Raw genomic sequence first — 23,084 nt, forward strand, 5'->3', positions numbered from 1 at the left:
TTCCCATCAAAATACCAATGATATTCTTCACAGAATTAGAAAAAAAAAAACTGTCCTAAATTTCATTTGGAAGAATGGAAGTAGGTGGAACTAGAGACCATTATGGTAACAGAAATAAGTCAAACTCACAAGGTCAAGGCTTGTCTTTTGACCCAGAATAGCCAAAGCAGTTCTAAACCAATAAAGCAATGCTGGAGGTATCATAATACCTGACTTCAAAGTATGCTACAGAAATATAGTAACAAAAACTGCATTGTACTGACATAAAGACAGACACATAGACCAGTGGTACAGAATAGAAGACACAAAGACAAACCCACATACAGTCATCTGATCTTTGACAAAAGTGCCAGAAACATAAACTGGAGAAAGACAGCCTTTTAAACAAATGGGACTGGGACAACTGGTTTTCCATATTAGAAGAGGCTAGACTCTTATCTCTCACCCTGCACAAAAATTAACTTAAAATGGATCAAAGACCTAGGAATTACGCTAGACATTATGCAATTCCTAGAAGAAAACATAGGGTCAACACTCCAATATCTAGGCACAGGCAACCACTTTCTTAATAGGACCCTGAAGCTCAGGAAAGAATGACAAGAGTTAATGAGACAATATCAAATCAGAAAGCTTCTGCACCCTGGGTGCAGTGGCATACACCTCACCTGTAATCTCAGTGACTTAGGTTGGGGAAGTGGCTCAGCGGTTAAGTGCCACTGGTTAGCTCTCCAGCAAATCCCCACCCCCCACCAAAAAAAAAGCTGCATAGCAACAAAACCCATTAAGAATGTAAAGAGAATCTACAGAATGGGGATATCTAGCTACTCTTCTGACAGATTTAAGGTCCAGAATATATAAAGAACTCAAAACAACAACAACAAAAACGCCAAGTAAACTAATAAATGAACAAATGATCTTAATGTCCAACATCACTAGCAATTAGGGAAATGCAAATTAAAGCTATACTGATATTTCACCTCACACCACTCAGAATGGCAGTCATCAAGAATACAAATAATAAAAGCTGGCTGGAGAGGACATGGAGAACTGAACACTTTTTGCACTATTGTTGGGATGTAAATCAGTACATGCACTATGGAAATCAGTCTGGAAGTTTCTCAAAGGGTTAGGAATGGAATCACCATATGATCCAGCTCTTTTACTCTTTGGTATTTGTCCTAAAGAATTAGAGTCGTCATACTCCATGATACATGTGTACTCATGTTTATAGCAGCATAATTCACAATAGCCAAATTATGGATGAATGAATGAATAGAGAAAATGTGACATATACACACAATGGAGTTTTGTTCATCCATAAAAAAAAATGAAGTCATTTGCAGGAAAGTGGGTGGAACTAGAGACCATTTTGGTAACAGAAATAAGTCAAACTCACAAGGTCAAGGCTTGTATGTTTCCTATGTGAAAGCTAGAGAGGAAAAAGGAAAAGAAAGATTGGGGAAATATGCAGATCAAAGGGCATTCAGAGAATAAAGAGACTGGGGGAGGGGAAGAGGAGGGAAAGAGGAAATACTGAGGAATGGTATTGGTTAATTTATATTTGTGTTTATGTAAGAGCATGTAAAGAAACCCCACCATTTTGCACAGCTATAATTCAACAAGAATATGAAAAATCTTTTTCAATACATTTTTCTGCATTTATGTGGATTATATGATTTTTATACACACACAAAGGCACACGCAGCATATATTGAGTCAGCAGTGCCTACTAAGGACTCCAGGTTTGTCAGGCTACCTGCAGTATAGGGACATTACCTACAGTTTAAATCAGTGGGTACAAATGAGTTGAGTTTGTGGTGTCTCCATACAGCAAGCCAGAAGCACATCCCTCCTCTTGGTTTTGAGAAGCGCCCCCAATATTGGCCCCTACCCTGTTTATTCTAGGCTCTTTGCAAACCTTGTTCCCCCGCACTTCACAACCTGCGTGCGGTAGGCCTTTATTTAAAAACTTTAGCCCTTAGGGGTGGCGCATGCCTGTAACCCCAGCCGGTGGGGAGGCTGAGGCAGGAGGACTGCGAGTTCAAACTCACCCTCAGCAACTCAGGGAGGCACTTAGCAACTCAGCAAGACCCTATCTTTAAATAAAATGCAAAATAGGGCTGGGGAAATGTGGCTCCCTGGTCGAGTGCCCCTGAGTTATATCCCCAGTACCAAAAAAAAAAAGAAAAATATATAAAAAAGGTCGGGGATGTGGCTCAGTGGTTGAGCACCTCTGGGTTCAATCTTCAGTACAAAAAAAAAATAAAAGAACTTTTAATGTCTCTTCCCTAACTGCGCTTCTCCTCTCATCCATTATTTTGTCCATTCTTCTAAGTTCCAACAATCGCAAGGAAATGAGAAAATTCCCGCGTTTTTGTCGCGCAAGCACCGCCCACTGACGGGAGACTTCCGGGTCCGCCCCCGGAGGCGTCCAACTTCCGCTGACGCCAGAGGTTAAAGGCAACCGGCAGCATGTCGGCTGGCGCTCCCTTTGAGCGGTTGCAGAGAGGGGCGTCCGTGTGACAGAAGCTGGACGCAGGAGGCTGAAAGGAGCCTAGTCTATCGGCGGAGCCCGGTCTGGGTGCCCAGGGTGTCCCGGAGGCGGGGCGTGACTGTCGGGGCAGGGAAGAGCTAGGCTCCCGAGACCGGTAATGCCCCGTAGCCCCCGGGGAAGCCGGGAAGCCCAGCCCCGCGGGCCGCTGTATGCCACCGACCGGTGCGGAGCCCTTCAGAATGAACAGGAAGAAAGGAGACAAGGGCTTTGAAAGCCCAAGGCCATATAAATTATAAGTATCCTTTCATTCCTCCCCCTTTTTTCTCATTATTTAGTTTGTAATTGTTTGAAACCGACTTGGTGGGCCTTGGAAACGGTGGGAAACGAGAGTCCTCTCGCTGTGATGGAAGTGGTCTTTGTAGGGTGATCATTATGAATGGCAGTGTCAATTAGCAGATATAGTTCACCATGCAGATTTAATAAATCTTTTTCTTAAAGTACTAAATTATTTCTGTCTAAAGAAATTTGTGTTTTGTGGCTGTTGCTAGATTTAAAACCAGCAAATCATTCCAGTTTGTAGGGTTTTTAAATGAAAGATTAACGTGTAATTTTTGAATTTATGTGGATTATATGATTTTCATACACACGCAAAGGCACACGCATGCTTAGAACATATATTTATACTTGGATAGAGTTTGCTTTCATGTAATAATAGAAATTATTTTATCCTTTTGTATTTTTTAATATACAACCCATCAAGTTGTCTGCATCAACAACATAAATTTCCAGAGGAAGTCTGTTGTGGTAAGTTTTATCTAAAATTTACAATGAATAATAAGTGTACCTTTCACAGTACTCGAACACTGTATGTTCTTTCAGATAATGATGTTTTAAGACTAGCTAAGAATTAGAATTCAGATCTGTTTGATTCTGAGGTCCTTCTGTACATTTCTCAATCCTTCTCCTCTTTTCTTTTTTCTGATTACAATTTATTTCTTTATTGTGGAGTATGAAAGCTTGTGTAACCAAGCTTTTTAGAGTTGTGCATGAAATAACAGTAAGCCCATTGTGAGATCTCTTCTGTGAAAAAATTAAGATGAGTGGACTCACTTTAGTTATCTTCTAATATGCCACTGCTTTTGTTTTCTGATCCTTGGCTGACCTAGTTTAGGTGGTATTGCTTTTTAGTGGTTTCTAATATAATATTTGAGATATGGTCAAGATTTGTAAAGATTCTAAACATTTCATTAAGTTCGTCTATTCATTTGGGGTATTTAGTTTTTGGGGGGGTCGGTGGGTGGGTATTGGGGGTTGAACTCAGGGCAGTTGAACACTGAGCCACATCCACAGCCCTATTTTTTGTTATTTAGAGAGAAGGTTTCATGGAGCTGCTTAGCGCCTTGTGGTTGCTGAAGTGGGCTTTGAACTCTTTGAACAGTTATCCTCCTGCCTCAGCCTCTGGGATTACAGGCCTGCGCCACCACTCCTGGCCATTTGTGGTGTTTCTTTTGCAGTGTTTCTCATACCTTATTATTTACTTTGTATCTGTGGTAGAATACTTTAGGTGTATAATGTTGTATGAATTGTATAGGAAAGGTATGAAAATTTGGAGTCTGTATAACAGGTTACTACAGTAGTCTGGTGGGGAAATGGTGACACCTTCAAGAATGATAGCATTTATGAGAATGGAATAGAAGGAGTTGACATGGTTGATTGAATTACAGTGAACATGTATGGTAGAAACTTCTTCTAAATTGTATGTGTATTAACTAATTGAATCTTCACTAGAATCTCATGAAGTAGATAATATTTTAATCGTAACTATAAGTGAGGTAGCTGAAAGAATAGAGGTTAAGTAACTTTCCTAAAGGAAAGTAGAAGAATAAAATATTAACATATCAATGAAGCTTCTGCTTACCTGCATCCTGGCAGAGAGGAACTTTTGGTATCAGCATTTTTCCAATCTTTTTTGGCACTAATCTGCAATTCCCCAGGGTTGTCTAGTTGCTTTGGTTTGCTATATTGTAGTAAAGAAATAGTCTGTCTAGTGGTCTCTACTTACTCTTACCATAATAGCCCTTACTCCATTTTATAGGTATCCAATAAGGATATTTGCCAACTACTAAATAAAATATATACTATATGTTATAGGAATGGAGAAGTCTTTCTGTGTGGTTGACTTGGTCTGTAACACCACTTCTTATTTGACCTCTAAAAACTTAGTCTGACTAATGGACTATCATAATGTTTCAGGACTTTAGTTTTCACATCAGATCAGAACCAAGATATAATAACTCAAGGAAGATTTGGAAATTTTCTTTTCTCCAGAATGAATCAGTACCTGGCAATTCGGCTACAGGCCATTCTGGGATAGTCTTAGAAGATAAACTCTAGAGGCTGTGTGAACTCTCATCAAACTTACTCAAAGGGCTCTGTTCTGGAACTGTGAACTGGCTGAGGTCTAGGAACTGAATAAGAGGTCATAAATTCCTCCTTTTGCACCTTGAGTCAAGTTTTTGCCTATTAGACCTATACTTTTTATATTATTGAGAAACATCATAAACTACCTTTAGTTTTCATTCTTCTAGACCCAGTAATCATTGGCCTTAGATTCCCTGTGAATCAAAAACTCTTTAAGCTGGGTGCAGTGGCATACACCTGTAATCCTAGCACTGAGTCTGAGGAAGGAGGATTATTTGAACCTGGGAGGTTGAAACGAGCCTGGGCAACATAGCAAGACTCTGTCTCAAAAAAACCAAACCAAAATGACAACAAAAACCTCCCACTATCTTTACCCATTCTGTTTCTATGGTATATTTTGTGCCTACTTTTCTGTGAGGTGTTTTTTTGTGTTTTGTTTTTGATGCCAGGGTTTGAACCCAGAGGCACTTTACTGTTGAGCCACATCCCATTCCTTTTTGTTTTTTGAGATAGGGTCTCACTAAGTTGCCTAGGGCCTCCCTAAATTGCTGAGGCTGGCTTTGAACTTGAGATCCTCTTGCCTCACCTTTCTAAGTTGCTGGGATTACAGGCATGTACCACCATGCCCGGCTTTGTTTGTGAGTTTTCAACGTGTTCATGGGCACAGGGAGAATTTCTACAGAGAGGAAAGATTGTAATTTGAGGCAAAGATAATAAGCAGAGTAATATTTCAGGTAATAATGTGGAGATTAACTCCAGAGGACTAGTAGAAGGATCATTTTAGGGAGAAAAGGAGGAGGAACACAGCAGCAGAGTAGAATTGGTAGTTGGCAGAAAAGTGATTGACGTTAAGGATTCAGGGGGAGCAGTGAAGAAAACCCCAGAAGTACTAGGATGGATTGGGGTGAGAAACTCTTAATCATGTAGGTGATCGAACAGAAGGACTGGGAGAGAAGTAATTATCAGGAATAGGTGTCTTGTCCTGGATAGTCAAGAATATGATGTCAGGATCGAGCTGTGATGAGGTACCTTTCAGATTGTGATTCCTTTTTTTTTCCCCTTACCCCGGGGATTGAACTCAGATACTTAACCACAGAGTCATATCCCCAGCCCTTTTTTGCTATTTTATTTAGAGGCAGGGTCTCACTGAGTTGCTTAGGGTCTCACTGAGTTGCTAAGGCTGGCTTTGAATTTGTGATCCTTCTGCCTCGGCCTCCCAGGCCATGCACTGGGATTACACTGTGCTGGACTCAGATTGTGATTTTGATTTTTGTCAAGGAATGGAAATGAAAATTGTAGGATCTGGGGTTAAGGAACTTTAAAGTGGTGTTATTGGAAGGATCAGATAAACCTATATTGAAGTCACTTAAAAAGATAGCAAAGATATGTTAGCAAGGAGTGTTCAGTGAATGTAGGGGGATTTAATCAATTGTGGAGGATGTTATGCCTGTATTAGTATGATCACAAAAAACAAAAAGTAGGAAAAAAAAGAATATAAACATTTAGGTGTTAAGCAAATACTAAATGCCAACCAAATTTCCTGATGCTAGGGATAGAATCCGGGGCCTCACATATGCTAGGCAAGCTACTCTACCCCTGAGCCATACCAATGTCCCTTAGCTATTTTAAGTAGGTTTCATATAGTAAATTGTTCAGTTGTCATAATATCAGTACAAGTTAGTTAGTATAATTATTTTTGTTTCACAGATGAGGAAAATGAGGCATAGAAAAATAGAGTATTCCAAGAGCATAAAATTACTAAATGGTGGAGCTGATACTTGAATATAGGAGTTTACCCCATAACACATTCATTTAACTATAACACCATTCTCCTGGCTCTTGTAATGTGTATTGTATAAAATCCTATAAATGGCCTAGAAGTAACAGTGTGAGAATTTGTATTTTTTCCCCAATCTTAATTTATAGTGAGTGAGAGAATTAAGTAGTGTATTGTCAATGGGTAGTCAGGAGATATTTCATTTAAGGATAGAAAGTGAAAAGAAGATTTTTGAAAAGATAGAAAACACAGTATGGTTAAGCTGTGAAATGGTCAGAAGAGGTCAAGCAGCAAGAATGAAATAAAAGTATGAGGTTAGAATACTTGGGGAACTTGCATTTATACCAGTGGCCAATGATGACAGGAGGTTTGTAGAGGTTAGGTGGTATCAGGGCATGCTTTCCCTGTCTTCCTGAAATATTCTCTGTCCACTTTTTTGTTATTACTTACTTTACTGTAGAAAGCCAAATCATGTTCTTACCCACCCTTGCTGAAGTACATATTGATGACACTTCCAATTCACTTTTGACATTGTTGTGTTGTTACTACTTGCTGGTTTTCAAATAATTGAAGCTCATTTATTTGGAGTGGTCAATGGATGACTGAATTAGTGATTTAAGAAAATATTGGTCTTCCAGCTACAATTTCTCATGGCTTACACTTTTAAACATAAAACCTTCATTAACAATATTTTTGCCTTTGACCTATTTTCTATGTTGCTTCCCCATGGATCTGTATAAATGGTCTAATTTAAGAGTGTGTGATTCTCTTTGGGAATAGGGGGCAGAGGGTCTGTATAATTCCAGGCTTTTAAACAATTGGGCTTAAGGTTGTTTCAAAACATATTTAAGGGACTGGGGTTGTGGCTCAGTGGCAGAGTGCTTACCTAGCATGTGTGAGGTCCATCTATAACTACAAACAAACAAATAAATAAATAAAATATTTAAAGCCTTTGTGCCAAGAGGCATTATGGAATAGTGGGAATCTGTTGGGATCATTTAAATGTATCTGTGAGTTTTCCACTTGATAAATTTTTTAAATTTTATTAATTTATTTGTAAAAAGTTAATTTATTTTTTGCACTTTTCAATAGCACTTAGCTCTTAGAACCTCTCTGTAAAAAGCATAAAGTAGCACTTATCTCTCAGAGTTAGTATTAGGAATAGAGAATACATAATGAAAGTATACAGTATAATATCTGTCATAGAGTAGAAGCCATTGTAATCTAGTTCTCCTCGGTGACTGCTTGAGTTTCATTGTAGATATCCCCATTATATCCTCTTAATTTTTCCTGCTCACTTTGCAGCCCCTAAAATGTTAACTATATTATGCTCTCTCATATTTCATGTTTGAGTATATTAGTTTTCAAATAGTGATACTAAAATCATTGGTGATGTACTCCATGTTTCATCTGTCTGTCTTTCCCATTTGATTGAACAAATGAACAAATGGTGAGTGGTCAATTTATTTATCTGTCTGTCATCTCTTAGGTATATGCTTCAGATAGATTGCATACCACACAGCTAACATGGTAGAACTATGGACTACTTGGTAGGAAAATCTTCTGCATTTTGAAGTACCTACATGCCTGAGATTTTCTTTTAGCACTTGCTATTTCACATGTCCTGATTTACCTCCTATAAGCTGGGACTCATACTTGTTGGCTTTAGTAAGACAGGTTTTTATTGCCCCCCCGTTTTTTGCCTTCCCATATTCTTTCACTTACCAACCTGTTTGATTCTTTCTGCTCTTTTATTTTCTTCTCATTATTCTCTGTTTGGGTTGCAGTCTATCTAAAAATTGTTGTATTTGAGTGTATTGAATACTTGTATTAACTTAATTTTCACTGATATTTCATATGAATAACTAAGATGGTATAGTATACATAACTCAGACCCCATTCATTCACTAGGACAATCATGTTAAAATTAAGATATTTGTAGAGAATTTGTGTGTATGTAGCTTTTTGGGATGTTATTTCTGGAGGGTAGTATGTTTCTAAGTAGTAGAAGTCAAAGGAATATGTTCTAAAACATACCAATCTTTATAATAAAGCTATTATTCTTTATCCTTTAGGGCTTTGTGGAACTGACTATATTTCCTACAGTTGCAAACTTGAATAGAATCAAGTTGAACAGCAAACAGTGTAGAATCTATCGAGTAAGGATCAATGATTTAGAGGCTGCTTTTATTTATAATGATCCAACCTTAGAAGTTTGTCACAATGAATCAAAACAGTAAGTTGTACACTTTAAAAGTTAACATTTCTGTCAATTTTTTTTGCTATTGTTTTTAATGATTGGATTACTTATTTTTTTCAGATTATTATTAGATTCTGGATTTTTTTTTTCCACTTTGTACATGTATTTCAGGTGGTTTTGTTCTCAGTATTATATGATGCCAAGTTTCCTTTCTTACCAAAGAACTTAGTTAAATCTTATTAGCCATTTTCCTGTTTTAAATTATTTTTAACTGTTTACTTAATAAAAAATAAAAGTGATTTTCAGTGTGTTGGGTGGTCACCATAATTCTTAGGTCAAAGACTAACTTAAAATAGTCTATAGAATATTTTGTCTATTTTAAAATATCATATGAAAATATTACATGTAGGCTGGAGACAGTGGTGTATACCTGTAGTTTTAGCTGCTCTGGAGGGATCTGTTCTCAAAAAAGAAAAAGGGCTGTTGATGTAGCTCAGTACTAGAGTATACCTCGGTTCAAACCCAGTATTGCTCCCCTGAAAACATGTCCATTACTATTATAAATACATTTGAGAGTACTTGTTTTTTCAAAGCTTCAGTAGCATTGTGTCATATCATTTCTGTGCTTCTTGGTATTTGGGGTAGATACCAAAAGTCATTATATATTCTTCTTAATCAGTGTGATATTTTAAAAAATTAACCAGTGTAGTGTGTGTAATCTTTTTATTTTTATTTGTTTCTTTCTGGTACTAGTGTTTGAACCCAGGCTGCTCTACCACTGAGCTATATCCTTGGCTCTCTTTTATTTTTTATTTAGAATTGGCTGATCTTAGACTGGTAATCCTCCTACCTCAACCTCCTGAGTGGCTAGGAAATATAATTTTTGCCTTAAGGCATCAATCAATTCTTAAATTGTGTTCCCAATTGAGCAACATGAGCATCACCTAGGAACTTGTTAGAACTGTAAACTCCCAAGCATTAACCCAGACCTACTAGAGACTGTGGTCAGCATCCTACGATTTGTGTTCTAATAGGCTTTCTAGGTGCTTCTGCTGTAAGCTATTGCTTGAGAAACACTACCATAAGGGTTTGGGGACTGTTGAGAAGGGAAACTTAACTTGTGACATATTTAAGATCTCAGTAATCATTGCTTCAGAATCTTTCAAACTCAGAGAGGAGACCTGAAAATGGTGTTGAAAAGTCCAGGGACTCTGAGTTACTCCTATAACTTCCCATCTCACATAGGTGAGTTCTTAAAATTACATTGTTTTTACAGTTGCCCTAAACTTACATAAAAAGGCTCTCATTACAAGATTTTCTCTATCCCCTTTTCTTCAGGAGAAAAGAAATCTTCCTTTAGAGTACTAAGTGTTTACCTCTAATGAATGGAAAGGACATCTTTAAAATGAGCTTATAGGGGACTAATTGTTTTGCTAGAGGAAAAACATATCTGTCATATTTAGCCTAGAACCCTGCATTTGATGATAGGGTAGGAAGCCAGATACAAAACATATTATTTGCACATATGCTTTACCAACGATTTGTTTCTGATGCTCAGGACTCATAGCAAATAATCTGTTATAGTACAATGACAGGAACAGTGGATATCCTGTTACATTAAGGAAGCAAACTTTACTTTGCTACTTACTTACTTTGATGATACCTCCTAAAATTTTTCTCTAGTGATATTGATGATGGCTTATCCCTTTGTTTTGTTTTGTTTTGTTTTGGTATTGGGAATTGAACCCAGGGCTGCTTAAATCACTGAGCTACATTCCCTACTCTTTTTATTTTTTATCTTGAAACAGGCTTGCTAAGTTGCTGAGGCTGGCCTCCTGCTTCAACCTCCCAAGTTGCAGGGATTACAGGCATGTGCCACTGCACCTAGTTCCTTATCACTTTTAGTATTAAAAATAAAGGAAACGATAAAGGAGAAGCTTTTCAAAGATTATGTTAGGAAATTAGGAAAGATATAGTTTAAATTTTCCTTCCAGCTAGAAGCAGAATTTTATTGGCCATGGTCATTAGTAAATATTTAACTAGCATCCCCTGCTTTTTTGCCTAACTTCAAAATCTTTACTACACTTTAAAGAGAGATGATTTTTTTTTTCTGATTTTATTATCCCATGACTTGTTTTAAAAAGAATTTGGAATTGGTTTTAGAGTTTTATTAGACAAAAGTTGTAAAAGGTAGATGATGACATTGGCATAAAGGATAAACAAATGAATGTTGGTGAATACACATTGTTAAATTACCACAAGATTCTTAGAAGAAAACTGCAGGTTTGGTTCTCATTTCTAGTTGTCATAACAAAGAGGGAAACATATTATTTATGAGACTCAGAAGACACAAGACAGAAACACACCGATTATTCAGGAGAAATATTACTTTTCTTGGCAATTGAATATAAAAAAATATCTCTCATGGATCACATTATATTTTTAAAGGAAACTTTGGGAAATACAGCTAGTTAACATCTTTAGCATGTTCCCAGACACTACAGTTATCTTTCTTGTTTCTAAAATAACTTTTCTTTAATGTACCTATAAAGTTTCCAATAAAACTAAAATGAGAATTAACTTGTAGTGGTTTTGAAATTAAAAATAAAACTTAAAATTCCATGGTAAAATTTGATCTTAATACACTTAAATGTCTTTTTTAAAAAAATTTTTTAGACATTGATGGATCTTTATTTTATTCATATATTTATATGTGGTGCTGAGAATTGAACCCAGTGCCTCACACATGCTAGGCAAGTGCTCTCCCATTGAGCCACAACCCCAGCCCTAAATGTCTTAATACTCAAAACAAGTAATGTACTATTTTATCACATTTTTTTCTTATTTGTTTTAAAATTGAGGCACCAGCTCCTCCCAGTCTTGATAGAATGTGCTCTCAGATTTAGCATCTTTGAACTGTAGAAGGATATGCAGGAATGAAAATTTCAGATAAGAGATGAAAGACATTTCTGCTTATTCAACTGTATGTTAGTTGACTTGTTAAATTGCCTTTAAGAATTAAAAACCATATTGTTTATATAACATTTCTGCTTTCCCTTTTTTGGGGAGGGATTAATTTTTTCCAGTAAAATAATTTTAGCACTTGGAAGCTTTTCCAAATACATTTTTAAAATTTGAATCTTATGTGTTATAAAATAGATAGAGATATAGTTCGCTTCCAAAGGAGCTGTGGGTCTTTGGATGCTTTTTTTGTTGTTGTTTTTTGGGTTTTTTTTGGTGTGTGTGTGTGTGTGTGTGTGTGTGTATGTGTGTGTTTGTGTGTATGTGTCTGTTGCTTTGTTAGACTTCTCTCTTCTTAGTTGTAAAATAAACAGATTTTGCCACAGGAAACTGTTTTTTGTGGATGAGTAGCCAGTATAGCTGATATCTGTTGCAAAAATCTGCACCTATAGTTTTAAAAAACAAATGTTCTTTATTCAACAAAGGATTATCAGGTTATTTTAATTTAATATGGTTTAATAAATAAGAATTGGTTATCCTTTTCCTGAAATACTTAGGATCAGAAATGTTTCAGATTTTGGAGTTTTTTCAGTTTGGGGGGTATTTACATAGATAGACTTTACTGGTTGACCATCCCTCATGGCCAAAATATTTCATATTTTGGATCTTAGATTTTTGAATTAGGAGTCCTTAACCTGTAATAGGTTCTTAGAATTCTTTTGATTCCTTTAATTTACTAGTTTTTTAGTATTCCTCTATAGCATTGTTCCTTTTTAAACTGTGTTTCCATGAGGAGAGCTGGGAGTTGGAGATGGTGGTAGTCATAGGGCAAAAATCACAGAATTTTTCTGAAAATTCAAAAGCCTATAATCTTGCTCTAGTAATTTCTGAGTTCATGAGTTATGAAAGAAGACATTTCATTTCTATACTAAAACCAAACTATCAGAAGATTGTTCCTCATGACTGGCTTCCCAATAGAGTACATTTATGATAACTTGCTCATTTTATTTGGACCAGTTTACATTTTCTCAGGAAATGAGATTAAGTAAAAATAATTACCCATTAATAAAGAACAATTAAGCACTCTAATGTGTAATGTTTAAATCTGGATTATTTTTTGTCTAAAAGTTTTTTTCTTTTATTTATTTTTTTAACCCAAGGTCTAATGCATGTTAAGCTCACTCTAATACTGAGCTACACCCTTGGCCCTTCATATTTTTATTTTTGAATTTCACAGATTACTGGGGTTAATGGGATAAAAGTTCTGTCGCTATCTCTCAAATTTCATGTTTTTAAAATTTTATTGAAAAGTCATTGTAATATGTAGATAAAATAGTTTTAAAATGAGATGGTATGCTAAATGTTAGTGAGGATTTGGACTAGTACTTTCATATATTGCTGGTAAGGATATCAATAGTACAACTCTTCTGGAACACAGTTTGGCAAATTCTTAGAAAGTTAAACATGTTTACCATATGTCTCAGTTTCACTCACAAGTATTTTATTTACACTATAGAAATGAAACTTATATTGATAGAAAAAACCTAAATACAAATGTTCATAGCAGCTCTATTTGTGACAGCCTAAAGCTGAAAATTGCCTAAGTATACTTGAGCTGGTGAAAGGATAAATTAACTGTGGTAGAGTCAGGCAATGCAATGCTATTAATTGGTTAAAAGGAACACAATATCCATACGTCTAACAACTTGGCTCGATTTGGAAGACACTGAATAGCACAAGCCAGTTTCAAATGGTCACATTCTGTATGATTCCATTTATTTGACACAAGGGGTAGCACTCTTTTAGGGTGATGGCAACGTTTTTTATCATGATTATGGTGGTGGTTACTTATATCTACATGTGTTAAAATTTATAGAACTGTATACCAAAAGGAAAGAAAAAGGTCATTTTTATTGTATGATAATAATGAAAGAAATAGATGATATGTTAAAAAATAGTTATTGGCAAGGAATGTAGTTCAGTGGTAGAAAATGTGCTTACCATGTGCAAGGCCCTGAGTTCAATCCCCAGCACCAGAAAAAACAGAAAATCCACAGTTCCTGTCTTTAGGTTGCCTCTGAAGTGTTACAGCTTTTATTTTACATAGTTATCATAATAGAAAAATATTTTTAATATATTGAGTAGTTTGTTTACTTTCAGAATGTAGAAAAGTATAGTGACTTTGACATTCCAAATTTAATGAAGAATGTGATGCTCATAATAATAGTCATTCAAGAGCCTTCTCGGCACATCAGTCAGTGTGTCAGTTTTATGATAATAGTCATGTAACAGTAAGCGAAATATATATATGCCATTATCTTTGTAGTTTAATAGTTTCTAACATGGTGAGTAGAGCAATAGTTAACTTGGATAAAAAGTATTCTTAGGAGCTATGTAAGAATCGTAATTCTTATGAATTATATTATGCTTAAAAACAATTTGGTGTCAAATGAGATCTAAGAAGAATCTTGGTGAAATATGTAACTTACTGTTATTACAAATCATTTTTTCTCCCCTCTTTCTCCAGGAGGAATCTCAATTATTTTTCCAATGCATATGCAGCTGCAGTTAGTGCCGTGGATCCTGATGCAGGAAATGGAGAACTTTGCATTAAGGTTCCATCAGAGCTATGGAAGCACGTTGATGGTAAAGTACCAAGAATATATTGACTACATTAAAATCGTGTAAAATTCAGAGATTTGAAAATTAATGATATCTAAATTGTAAATAAATCAGTTTAAATATATAGGAGGAAGAAGAGGAGTTGGAAACTTTGTCTTTTTTGTGATACTGGGGATTTAACCCAGGGGCACTCAACTACTAAACTTCATCTGTAGCCCTTTTATAAATTTTTTTTAATTTTGAGACCGGGTCTTACTCAGTGGTTGTCCAGGCTAGCCTTGAACTTTGTGGTCTTTCTGCTATTTTAGTATCAGGAGTTATAGGCATGCCACTATCACTGTTGTTTTTTAAATTTAAAATTTTTACTTTAAAAAAAGATGGACAGGACAAATTGTCAAGATTTGAGAGCCTATGCCATATTAAATCATTTTAGAATTATAGCATCTTATAGTAGGATAGATCCTGAAAAATAATCTGGTTCAGCTTCTTCATTTTATAGAATAATAATCTGAAATCTACTGAGAGTAATGGCCTACTGAATTTCATTTAGCTAATTATTGGTGAAGTCAAAACTGGATTCCTGGTACTTACTCTATATACTTTAGAGCATATTCTTTCTAAATCGTACATTTTCAGCCATTATAATTTTTATAAAAAGCTTTTGCCTGCCTTCATTTAGCCTTAAAAAAATTAACTGAGATAAAAAAGTTAAAGACTTTTTGTTTTTGCTTTCTATATGACTGGGGGTGGGAGAATTCAGGGAGGTTATACAATATAGGGACCAGTCATTAAAGTTTATCATTGTTGAAATGATTGTAATATTTGGAGATAAATTGAAGTAAAAATTTTAAAAAATATTAATGAAAGCAATACATGTTTATCAAACATAATGAAAAGCTTAAAAGAAAATGCAAATTCACGGGTAGTCCTGTTCTTATACGTCTTTCTTCTGTACTCTCCAAAGTCAACTACAGTGAACAATTTTTAGGGAAATTTAAAAGAAGAAAAAACTTGAAAAGAAAATTCGGGATTGGATTGGAAAGGCCTGCATGTGCATTGTGGGAATTTTGAACTTTTTTTCTTTGGCATTATATGTTGTTAGAAATGTTGAGAGGAGGATATGATATAACCAGAGCAGCAGTATTTTGTGAAAAGCAGTAAGCATCAATTAAACTGATTGGAGTAGGAACACTGGTAGAGGTAGGCTCTTGGGTTAATATAAGTGGAGAGAGAATAATAGGCCTAACTAAGGTACATAGTATGGTTTTTAATATAAAATTCAGGCTTTGACTCCCATTTTATATTCAGTGTAACTCTGTATATAGATCACTGTTATGTATATATCAACAGATGTGTGTATTTATTTGTTGCAGAGTTAAAGGTTCTGAAGATACACATTAATTTTTCTTTGGATCAGCCAAAAGGAGGTCTTCATTTTGTGGTACCCAGTGTAGAGGGGAGTATGGCAGAGAGAGGTGCTCATGTCTTCTCTTGTGGGTATCAAAATTCCACAAGGTAGATTATAAATTCTTATATATTTCAGTTAATTTTATTTTTCAATTTATTTTATCATGAATGTACATGTAATATATTCAGTTAATGTAAAATGAGAAGTATGAATTTGATTTCCCCAAACATATACCTCTTCCTAATCTAGTTATTCCTCCTCAATCTTGTGTCTTTCCTTTTCCTCTTTCTTTTGAAGTCTGTTGTTCCAAAATAATTATCTTACTTGATTCTTTAACTTTATATGGAAGTTTTAAAAAATGCAGAAAATTACAGAAATTTTAAATGTAAAGCTCAATAAATTTTCACAAGTGAATGAACTCATTTAATCCATATCTCAAATTAAGATGAAAAACATGACCAGCATCACAGACACCCCTTGTGCTTGCTTCCATTCATTGTTTCCACAGAGCATTCTGTTTTCCAACTATATTATTTTCTAAAATGCCAGTTTAGTTGTTTTTGAATTTGATATAAATGGAGTCATATGTATTATGCTTTTTATATTTGGCTGTTTTTGTTCAAAATTGATAGTGAAATTTACCTACATCTTTGTATGTAATTGTAGTTCATACATTCATATACTCTGTAATTTGCTACACGTTACTGAAATGTTTTATAGTAAGTTTACTCTCCTTGTATTCTCTAAGCCCATTTATGTTTCATTACCAAGTACCAACCCTAAAACCATAATAAGACCTGACCTGAATTGACAGTCAAATAAATTTTGTATCTTGTTTTATTAGTACTCAGTGTGAAATTATGCAGTATATCACATAATATCAAAAAGCAACTTCCAGGGGCTGGGGATGTGGCTCAAGTGGTAGCGCGCTCGCCTGGCATGCGTGCGGCCCAGGTTCGATCCTCAGCACCACATACAAACAAAGATGTTGTGTCTGCCGAAAACTAAAAAATAAATATTAAAAAAAAAAAAAAAAAGCAACTTCCATACTTACAGACTAGATTCTGAATATTAATTGTTTCATAAAACTTAATTATAAACTTTTTAATTTCTGCAAATGAATGCTACGTAAAAAATAACTGATTATACAAATTAAAATTATTTTTAACTTAAAAAGTAGGAATTGCTTAACTGTTTATCATTTGAACTGGAGTTGCCACACAATATATTTTTTAAATATTGCCAAATGATTTTTGGAAGTTTTTTTTTTTTTTTTAATCAGATTCTTTGAAAACTCAGTAAAAACTTCATCAGTGAAATATCTTTTTATACATTTTTAGAAATGGTAAAATAACTTAGATGTGGAGACAACAATGTAGGATACACTTTCAATGTATTTTCTATACTGTCAATCTTTGTTCTAGATTTTGGTTCCCGTGTGTTGATTCATACTCTGAATTATGTACCTGGAAATTAGAATTTACAGTAGATGCTGCTATGGTGGCTATATCCAATGGAGATTTGGTAGAGACAGTGTATACCCATGATATGAGGAAGAAGACCTTCCATTACATGCTTACCATTCCTACAGCAGCATCAAACATCTCCTTGGCCATTGGACCTTTTGAAATACTTGTGGATCCATATATGCATGAGGTAAGTCATAGCTTCTCCCTCTTGCTCTCTTCTATCCTTTCATTTCTTGTTAAATGAAGAGTATTAATGAAATAATGTCTTTGTTAACTCATCTTCCAGCTTTCAAGAATATCATTAAAGAGAAAATATATATTATTTTTTATTTTTAGAAACTGTTAATTACATTTTAATGACATGAATTCTTTTTTTTTTTTTAAAGAAAGAGAGAGAGAGAGAATTTTTTTAATATTTATTTCTTAGTTTTTGGCGGACATAACATCTTTGTTGGTATGTGGTGCTGAGGATCGAACCCGGGCTGCACGCATGCTAGGCAAGCGCGCACTACCGCTTGAGCCACATCCCCAGCCCCATGACGTGAATTCTTGAATGAATTCCTCTCAAAAGGAAAGAAGTCTTCATGAGTTTGCTGACTAGAATTTGAACCCTGCCTCAGTCTTTTTTTCTCTTTTCTGAATACAATGAAGTGAGAATAAGTCCTGCGCTTCAAATTCTGTTTATTTATTTATCGGTACTGGGGTTCTAATCCAAGGGCACTTTGCCACTGAGGTACATCCCCAACCCTTTTTTATTTTTAGTTTGAGACAGGGTCTCATTAAGTTGCTGAGGCTGGCCTTGAATTTGCAATCCTCCTGGCTCAGCCTCCCAGGTTGCTGGGATTGCCAGCGTGTGCCGCTGTGCCTGGCTTGCTTTTTAATTTTGAATATGTGATTTTTCAGATTCCAGAGATGGGACTTGAACACTCATAAATGCATGTTAAGGAAAAAGAAGACATTAATAGTGAACAGAATTAGTAGATATCAGTCTATACTCTAATCAGATTATACTTGAATTTTTTAGAATACTAAGCACCATGTTGTAAAAAATCTAAAATTTTAATATATTTGAAATAGTCTATTTATCATAACATAGTTATTTCTCCATCTCGGATATTCACTTTTCCTGTTGTTGTGTGCCAAACTTTTATCTAACTTAAAATGATTACCTCAGATTCTTTTTCATATATAAAACCTTCCTGGGTATTCTCTTCTGTGCCGTTGTTGAAGTCATTAATTTGGCATAGAATTATCATATGAGACAGTGATACTTCTGTGACCAGTGAACTGTTACCTAATAAGAAAACCAAAATTGCTACTTGTATTGTGAGCATTTCTTATCTCCTAACTACCAATAAGCTTCTGTAGCTTTCATTATGTATTTGAGATTTTAGAGGCCAAATATAGTAATTGTTCTTTATATGCAGTTGGTTAGCATTAACTAAAGTACTAGGATGGGAGGCTGGGGATATAGCACAGTGATAGAGCACTTGACTAGCATGTGCAAGACTCTAGGTTCAATCCCCAGCACCTGCAAAAGAAAAATTATTAAGAGAGTGCTATAAAATGCATAGTATTCAATAGGTTAGATATTTATAAATAAGAGGTAGGTTTTGAAAATTCTTTTTATGTATTCCTATCAGAAGAAATTTTAGTTTAATTTGGAACCAGAGTTTTATTTTTAATAGATCTAAGCATTTCACAGATTTATAATCCATCATGAATTTAGTATTTTCAATAGAATGAATATTTGGTAAAGGTGATTAAAAAAGTAATTAATTATTTTATCATAGCATTTACTGTCAGGATTATGAAATTTGTAAAAAAAAATATATATATATTTATATATATATATATATATAGAGAGAGAGAGAGAGAGAGAGAGAGAGAATTGAAATTTAGGAAATTTAAAATATAAAAGTTAACCCTTACATTTAGATGACCTCCCTGGCTTTTTATTTTCAGGTTACTCATTTTTGTTTACCCCAACTTCTTCCATTGCTTAAACATACCACGTCATACCTTCATGAAGTTTTTGAATTTTATGAAGAAATTCTTACATGTCGATATCCATACTCGTGTTTTAAGACTGTATTCATTGATGAGGCTTATGTTGAAGTGGCTGCTTATGCTTCCATGAGCATTTTTAGGTTGGTATCTCTTCACATTTGAAATGCCTAAAGTAGAATAGTGATATGAGGAAAGCTTTCTGATTTTATGGGCAGCGTTACTGTGAGGTATAAACTTTCTCCCCTTAATTTAAATGTAATTGAGTTGAAGAAAATATTGTGTTTTTAAAATTTAAAATTGTAGAAAAACATGAAGAAAATTTTAACGTAACTTCAAAGACTCATTATCTTCATCCAGAATTAATAGATGTTAATATTTTGCATGTTTTAGTCTCTTTTTTTGTTTATAAATTTTTAAAAATCACACCCGTAGTTTAGTTTTTCTAGTAATATTTAAAAATATGCTGATATCATCAGAAACTTGTTCATGGAAAAAAGTAGAGAGGACTTGTTTTTCATTCTCTCCTTTTCCTTCTTTCTTAAACTTCCTTACCTGCCTCTCTTCTTTTATTCCTTCTTTGGAAAATTCCAAATGTTTTATGTTTCAAAGTCAGTTATTTTACCTTCCTTGTTTCTAAATTTTCTCATGTGTAAAATGGGCATTCCTCAGAGTGTTGTTTGGAAAGTCCAATGAGATAATGTGTTTAAAGATAAATAATAAAACAAAGTTAGTAATTATTAGGAAAGGTTTTTTTGTTGTTGTTTTATTGTTTTTTGTTATTGGGGATGAAATCAGGAAGCTTTACCACTGAGCTACATCCCCAGTCCTTTTTATTTTTTATTTTGAGAAAGATTCTTGCTTAGTTGCTCAGGGTGGCCCTTGAGATTCCTCTGCTTCACCCTCCCCAGTTGCTGGAATTTCAGGCATGTGCCACTATGCACAGTATTGTTCCCTGTGTTAAGCAGCAGTTAGGACTATAAATTTCAGCCAAGTTCTGAAAAGATTAGAAAGTATACTGGGAAACTTTTCTGGTTTTTATCTTTTGTGTGTAACTTTAATTCAATTATTTTAAAAGTATGATTATTTAATTATTAATTATTTTATTTTGACTGAATAATGATTTCTTGATTTTAATTAACTTCCTCTTCATTTAAATTTCAGCACAAATCTTCTACACAGTGCCATGATTATAGATGAGACACCTTTGACTAGAAGGTGTTTAGCCCAGTCCTTGGCCCAGCAGTTTTTTGGATGTTTCATATCCAGAATGTCTTGGTAAGTCATTTTAATGTTTACATTATCTCTGGGTTCAATTCAAATAAGAAATTGAATCAGAAAGGTTTATTTCTCTTTTCTTGCAGTGTAAGCTGACCTTTGTTCTAATTGTAGATAACTAACTTAAAAGATACTATTCTCTGTGTATATCTTAGAAAAGTAATGAAGTTAAATTTCATCCTAACTTTTTGGCTGTAAAAATCAGTATAATTGCTTCTGTAATAAAGTCAGATTTTTAAATACAATTTCTTAAAGAATAGACTTAAATGTGCACAAAACTATAGTGAGAATTCTGATGCTAGTGCTCATAGCAGTTGGAAATGTTCAAGGTAATTTAAAGCAAAATAATTCTCCACAATAGTGTTAATGATATAGGGAGTTCCTTGCTAGTATTCAACTGTGTACCACGTTGAAAGAAAGGAGAGATGAGAATATTTTTTTGGACTATAAGTATGTCTCAGTGATAAGAGTATTTGCCTAGTATGTACCAAGCCCTGGGTCTAATCCTCAGCACTGCCAAAAAAAAAAAAAAAAAAGCCACCAAACCCTTCTATTTTCTTTTTGTTTAGCTTGAGATGAGTTTAAAAGAATACAAAAAAATTTCTTGAAGATTACACTTTCTAATTGCAAACATTTTGTACTCTACCTATTGTATAAATCCTGGCTTGTTATTCTTTCTTGCTAAATGGGAAAGGGGAACATTTCTGATTTATAATTTTCCTAACATTTTATATAGTTTAATTAAAGAATGGTGCCTGAACATGATAGGCAGATGCCTGGACAGATGGATATATTTATGAATGAATAAATGAGTGAGTGATGTCAGTTGTCTTTTCTCTGGAGAAACATAACAGTAATTAATAGTTCAACTTCATGTTTTGAATACCATTGAAAATTATTCATAGAACTGGGCATAGTGGCACACGCCTGTAATCCCAGAGACTCATAAGGCTGAGGTAGGAGAATCACAGGTTTGAGGCTAGCCTAAACAACTTAGTGATTCCCTGTCTCAAAACAAAACAAAACAAACAAACAAAAATTAAAAGGGTGGGAATGTGGCTCAGTGTTAAAGCCCCTCTGAGTTCAATTTCCCTTGCCCCCCAAAAAAGAGAGAAAATTATCCATTGGATTAGCAGTAATAGAAAGTGGAATGTTGAACTGAGCAGTGCAATCCTTGTTATTCACAAGTATTTCTAAAGAAGCAGATGGTCAGAGCAGAGTTGGTAAAGAGAGAAGCAATACTGTTGAAATAGAGCACATCTATTGATAAATTATACTTGAAATAAGATTGGAAAGTAGTCTTATAATTAAAGATTAAGCCAGATGTAAAAAAAAAAAAAAAAGGCATAATGAATGGGCAAATCAGACAGAGGAACTTAGGAGCCCAATAATTTGTTAATCACTGTCCTTTTCTTTAAGAAGGCTGGAGGAGGTTCATACTAGTTGCATTATTCTTTTTTACTTCATTGAAGAGTTTTATGATTAAAAATAAGTTTATATGTTGACTTTTTGCTTAGGTCTGATGAATGGGTGCTGAAGGGAATTTCAGGCTATATTTATGGACTTTGGATGAAGAAAACTTTTGGTGTTAATGAGTACCACCATTGGATTAAAGAGGTAATAATAGCTAGATCCCTTACACACTCATAAATCAGTAAGATACATTAGTATTTTCCTGGTTTCCAAGTTATATGTACTCATTTTGTTTTGCTTTCTTTTTGGTTTGGAGATTGAACCCAGATCTTCCCAACATGCTAGGCAAACACTCTACCAACCCCAGCTCCCATCATGTACTTTATTTTTAATGACTATAAAACATAACTTGAAAAATCTCTAATTTTCCCTCGTAAAATGAGTGTCAGTTCACTGAGAAAAAAAATTAGTTATCTGTTTTATCTAGTTTTTATTGTCAATGTTGGCCCCTAACAACTTTTCCCTAAGGAGAAGAATATTTAAACTCTCTAATCATCAAGTTGGTCAATAGATATATCCCAGCTCCTCATAGTGGTCTTTTGTACCTGTGCTTTGCAAATTAGTCTGGCTTTGTGACTGGTTAATCTTTCTAAGCTTCATCTGTGTAAGGAGTGAAATAGTGTTTACCCTGTTGTCAAGGGTTATGGCACACTATATCATGCATGGCGTTTTGCACATGATGAATGCTTATTACAGGCTAGTTATCCCTTTAATACTTATATATTCTCTATTGTTATACCTTTTTCCTGTTATTTAAACATTTAGAAAAAAATTAAAACATCTATTTTACATATTCCATTCTAGTCATATATGTTTTAATTATGTCATGCTTATATTCTTCTCAGTTGTAATGTTCTCATTAAATAGCCTCCTTCATTTTCCCCATTTTATTATTTTATATATTTTTATCATTCAGGCATAAACCCAAGCCCAAAAGTTAATTGTTAAAAAGACTTCACACATCTAGAACTGTT

General features: G+C 34.6%; 1 protein-coding gene across 3 annotated transcripts in view; it reads left to right on the top strand.

Moving 5' to 3' along the window:
- Positions 1–2,426: 2,426 nt before the first annotated feature.
- Positions 2,427–23,084, top strand: part of Taf2 (TATA-box binding protein associated factor 2) — an 80,065-nt gene continuing 59,407 nt past the window's right edge. For 2 of the 3 annotated variants that reach the window (XM_013357289.4, XM_005316202.5), the window contains exons 1-9: positions 2,427–2,786; positions 3,244–3,298; positions 8,768–8,928; positions 14,381–14,499; positions 15,849–15,990; positions 17,308–17,539; positions 19,318–19,502; positions 20,524–20,637; positions 22,155–22,254. In XM_013357289.4, coding sequence (XP_013212743.2) covers positions 2,704–2,786; positions 3,244–3,298; positions 8,768–8,928; positions 14,381–14,499; positions 15,849–15,990; positions 17,308–17,539; positions 19,318–19,502; positions 20,524–20,637; positions 22,155–22,254 — 1,191 coding nt within the window. In that variant the 5' untranslated portion in view covers positions 2,427–2,703. Of the gene's footprint in view, positions 2,787–3,243; positions 3,299–8,767; positions 8,929–10,048; positions 10,138–14,380; positions 14,500–15,848; positions 15,991–17,307; positions 17,540–19,317; positions 19,503–20,523; positions 20,638–22,154; positions 22,255–23,084 lie in introns of those variants that run through there. The other variant, XM_040293698.2, reaches the window with a different exon arrangement.

This window comes from Ictidomys tridecemlineatus, chromosome 7 (assembly GCF_052094955.1).
Source record: "Ictidomys tridecemlineatus isolate mIctTri1 chromosome 7, mIctTri1.hap1, whole genome shotgun sequence".
NCBI classification, from domain to species: Eukaryota; Metazoa; Chordata; class Mammalia; order Rodentia; family Sciuridae; genus Ictidomys; species Ictidomys tridecemlineatus.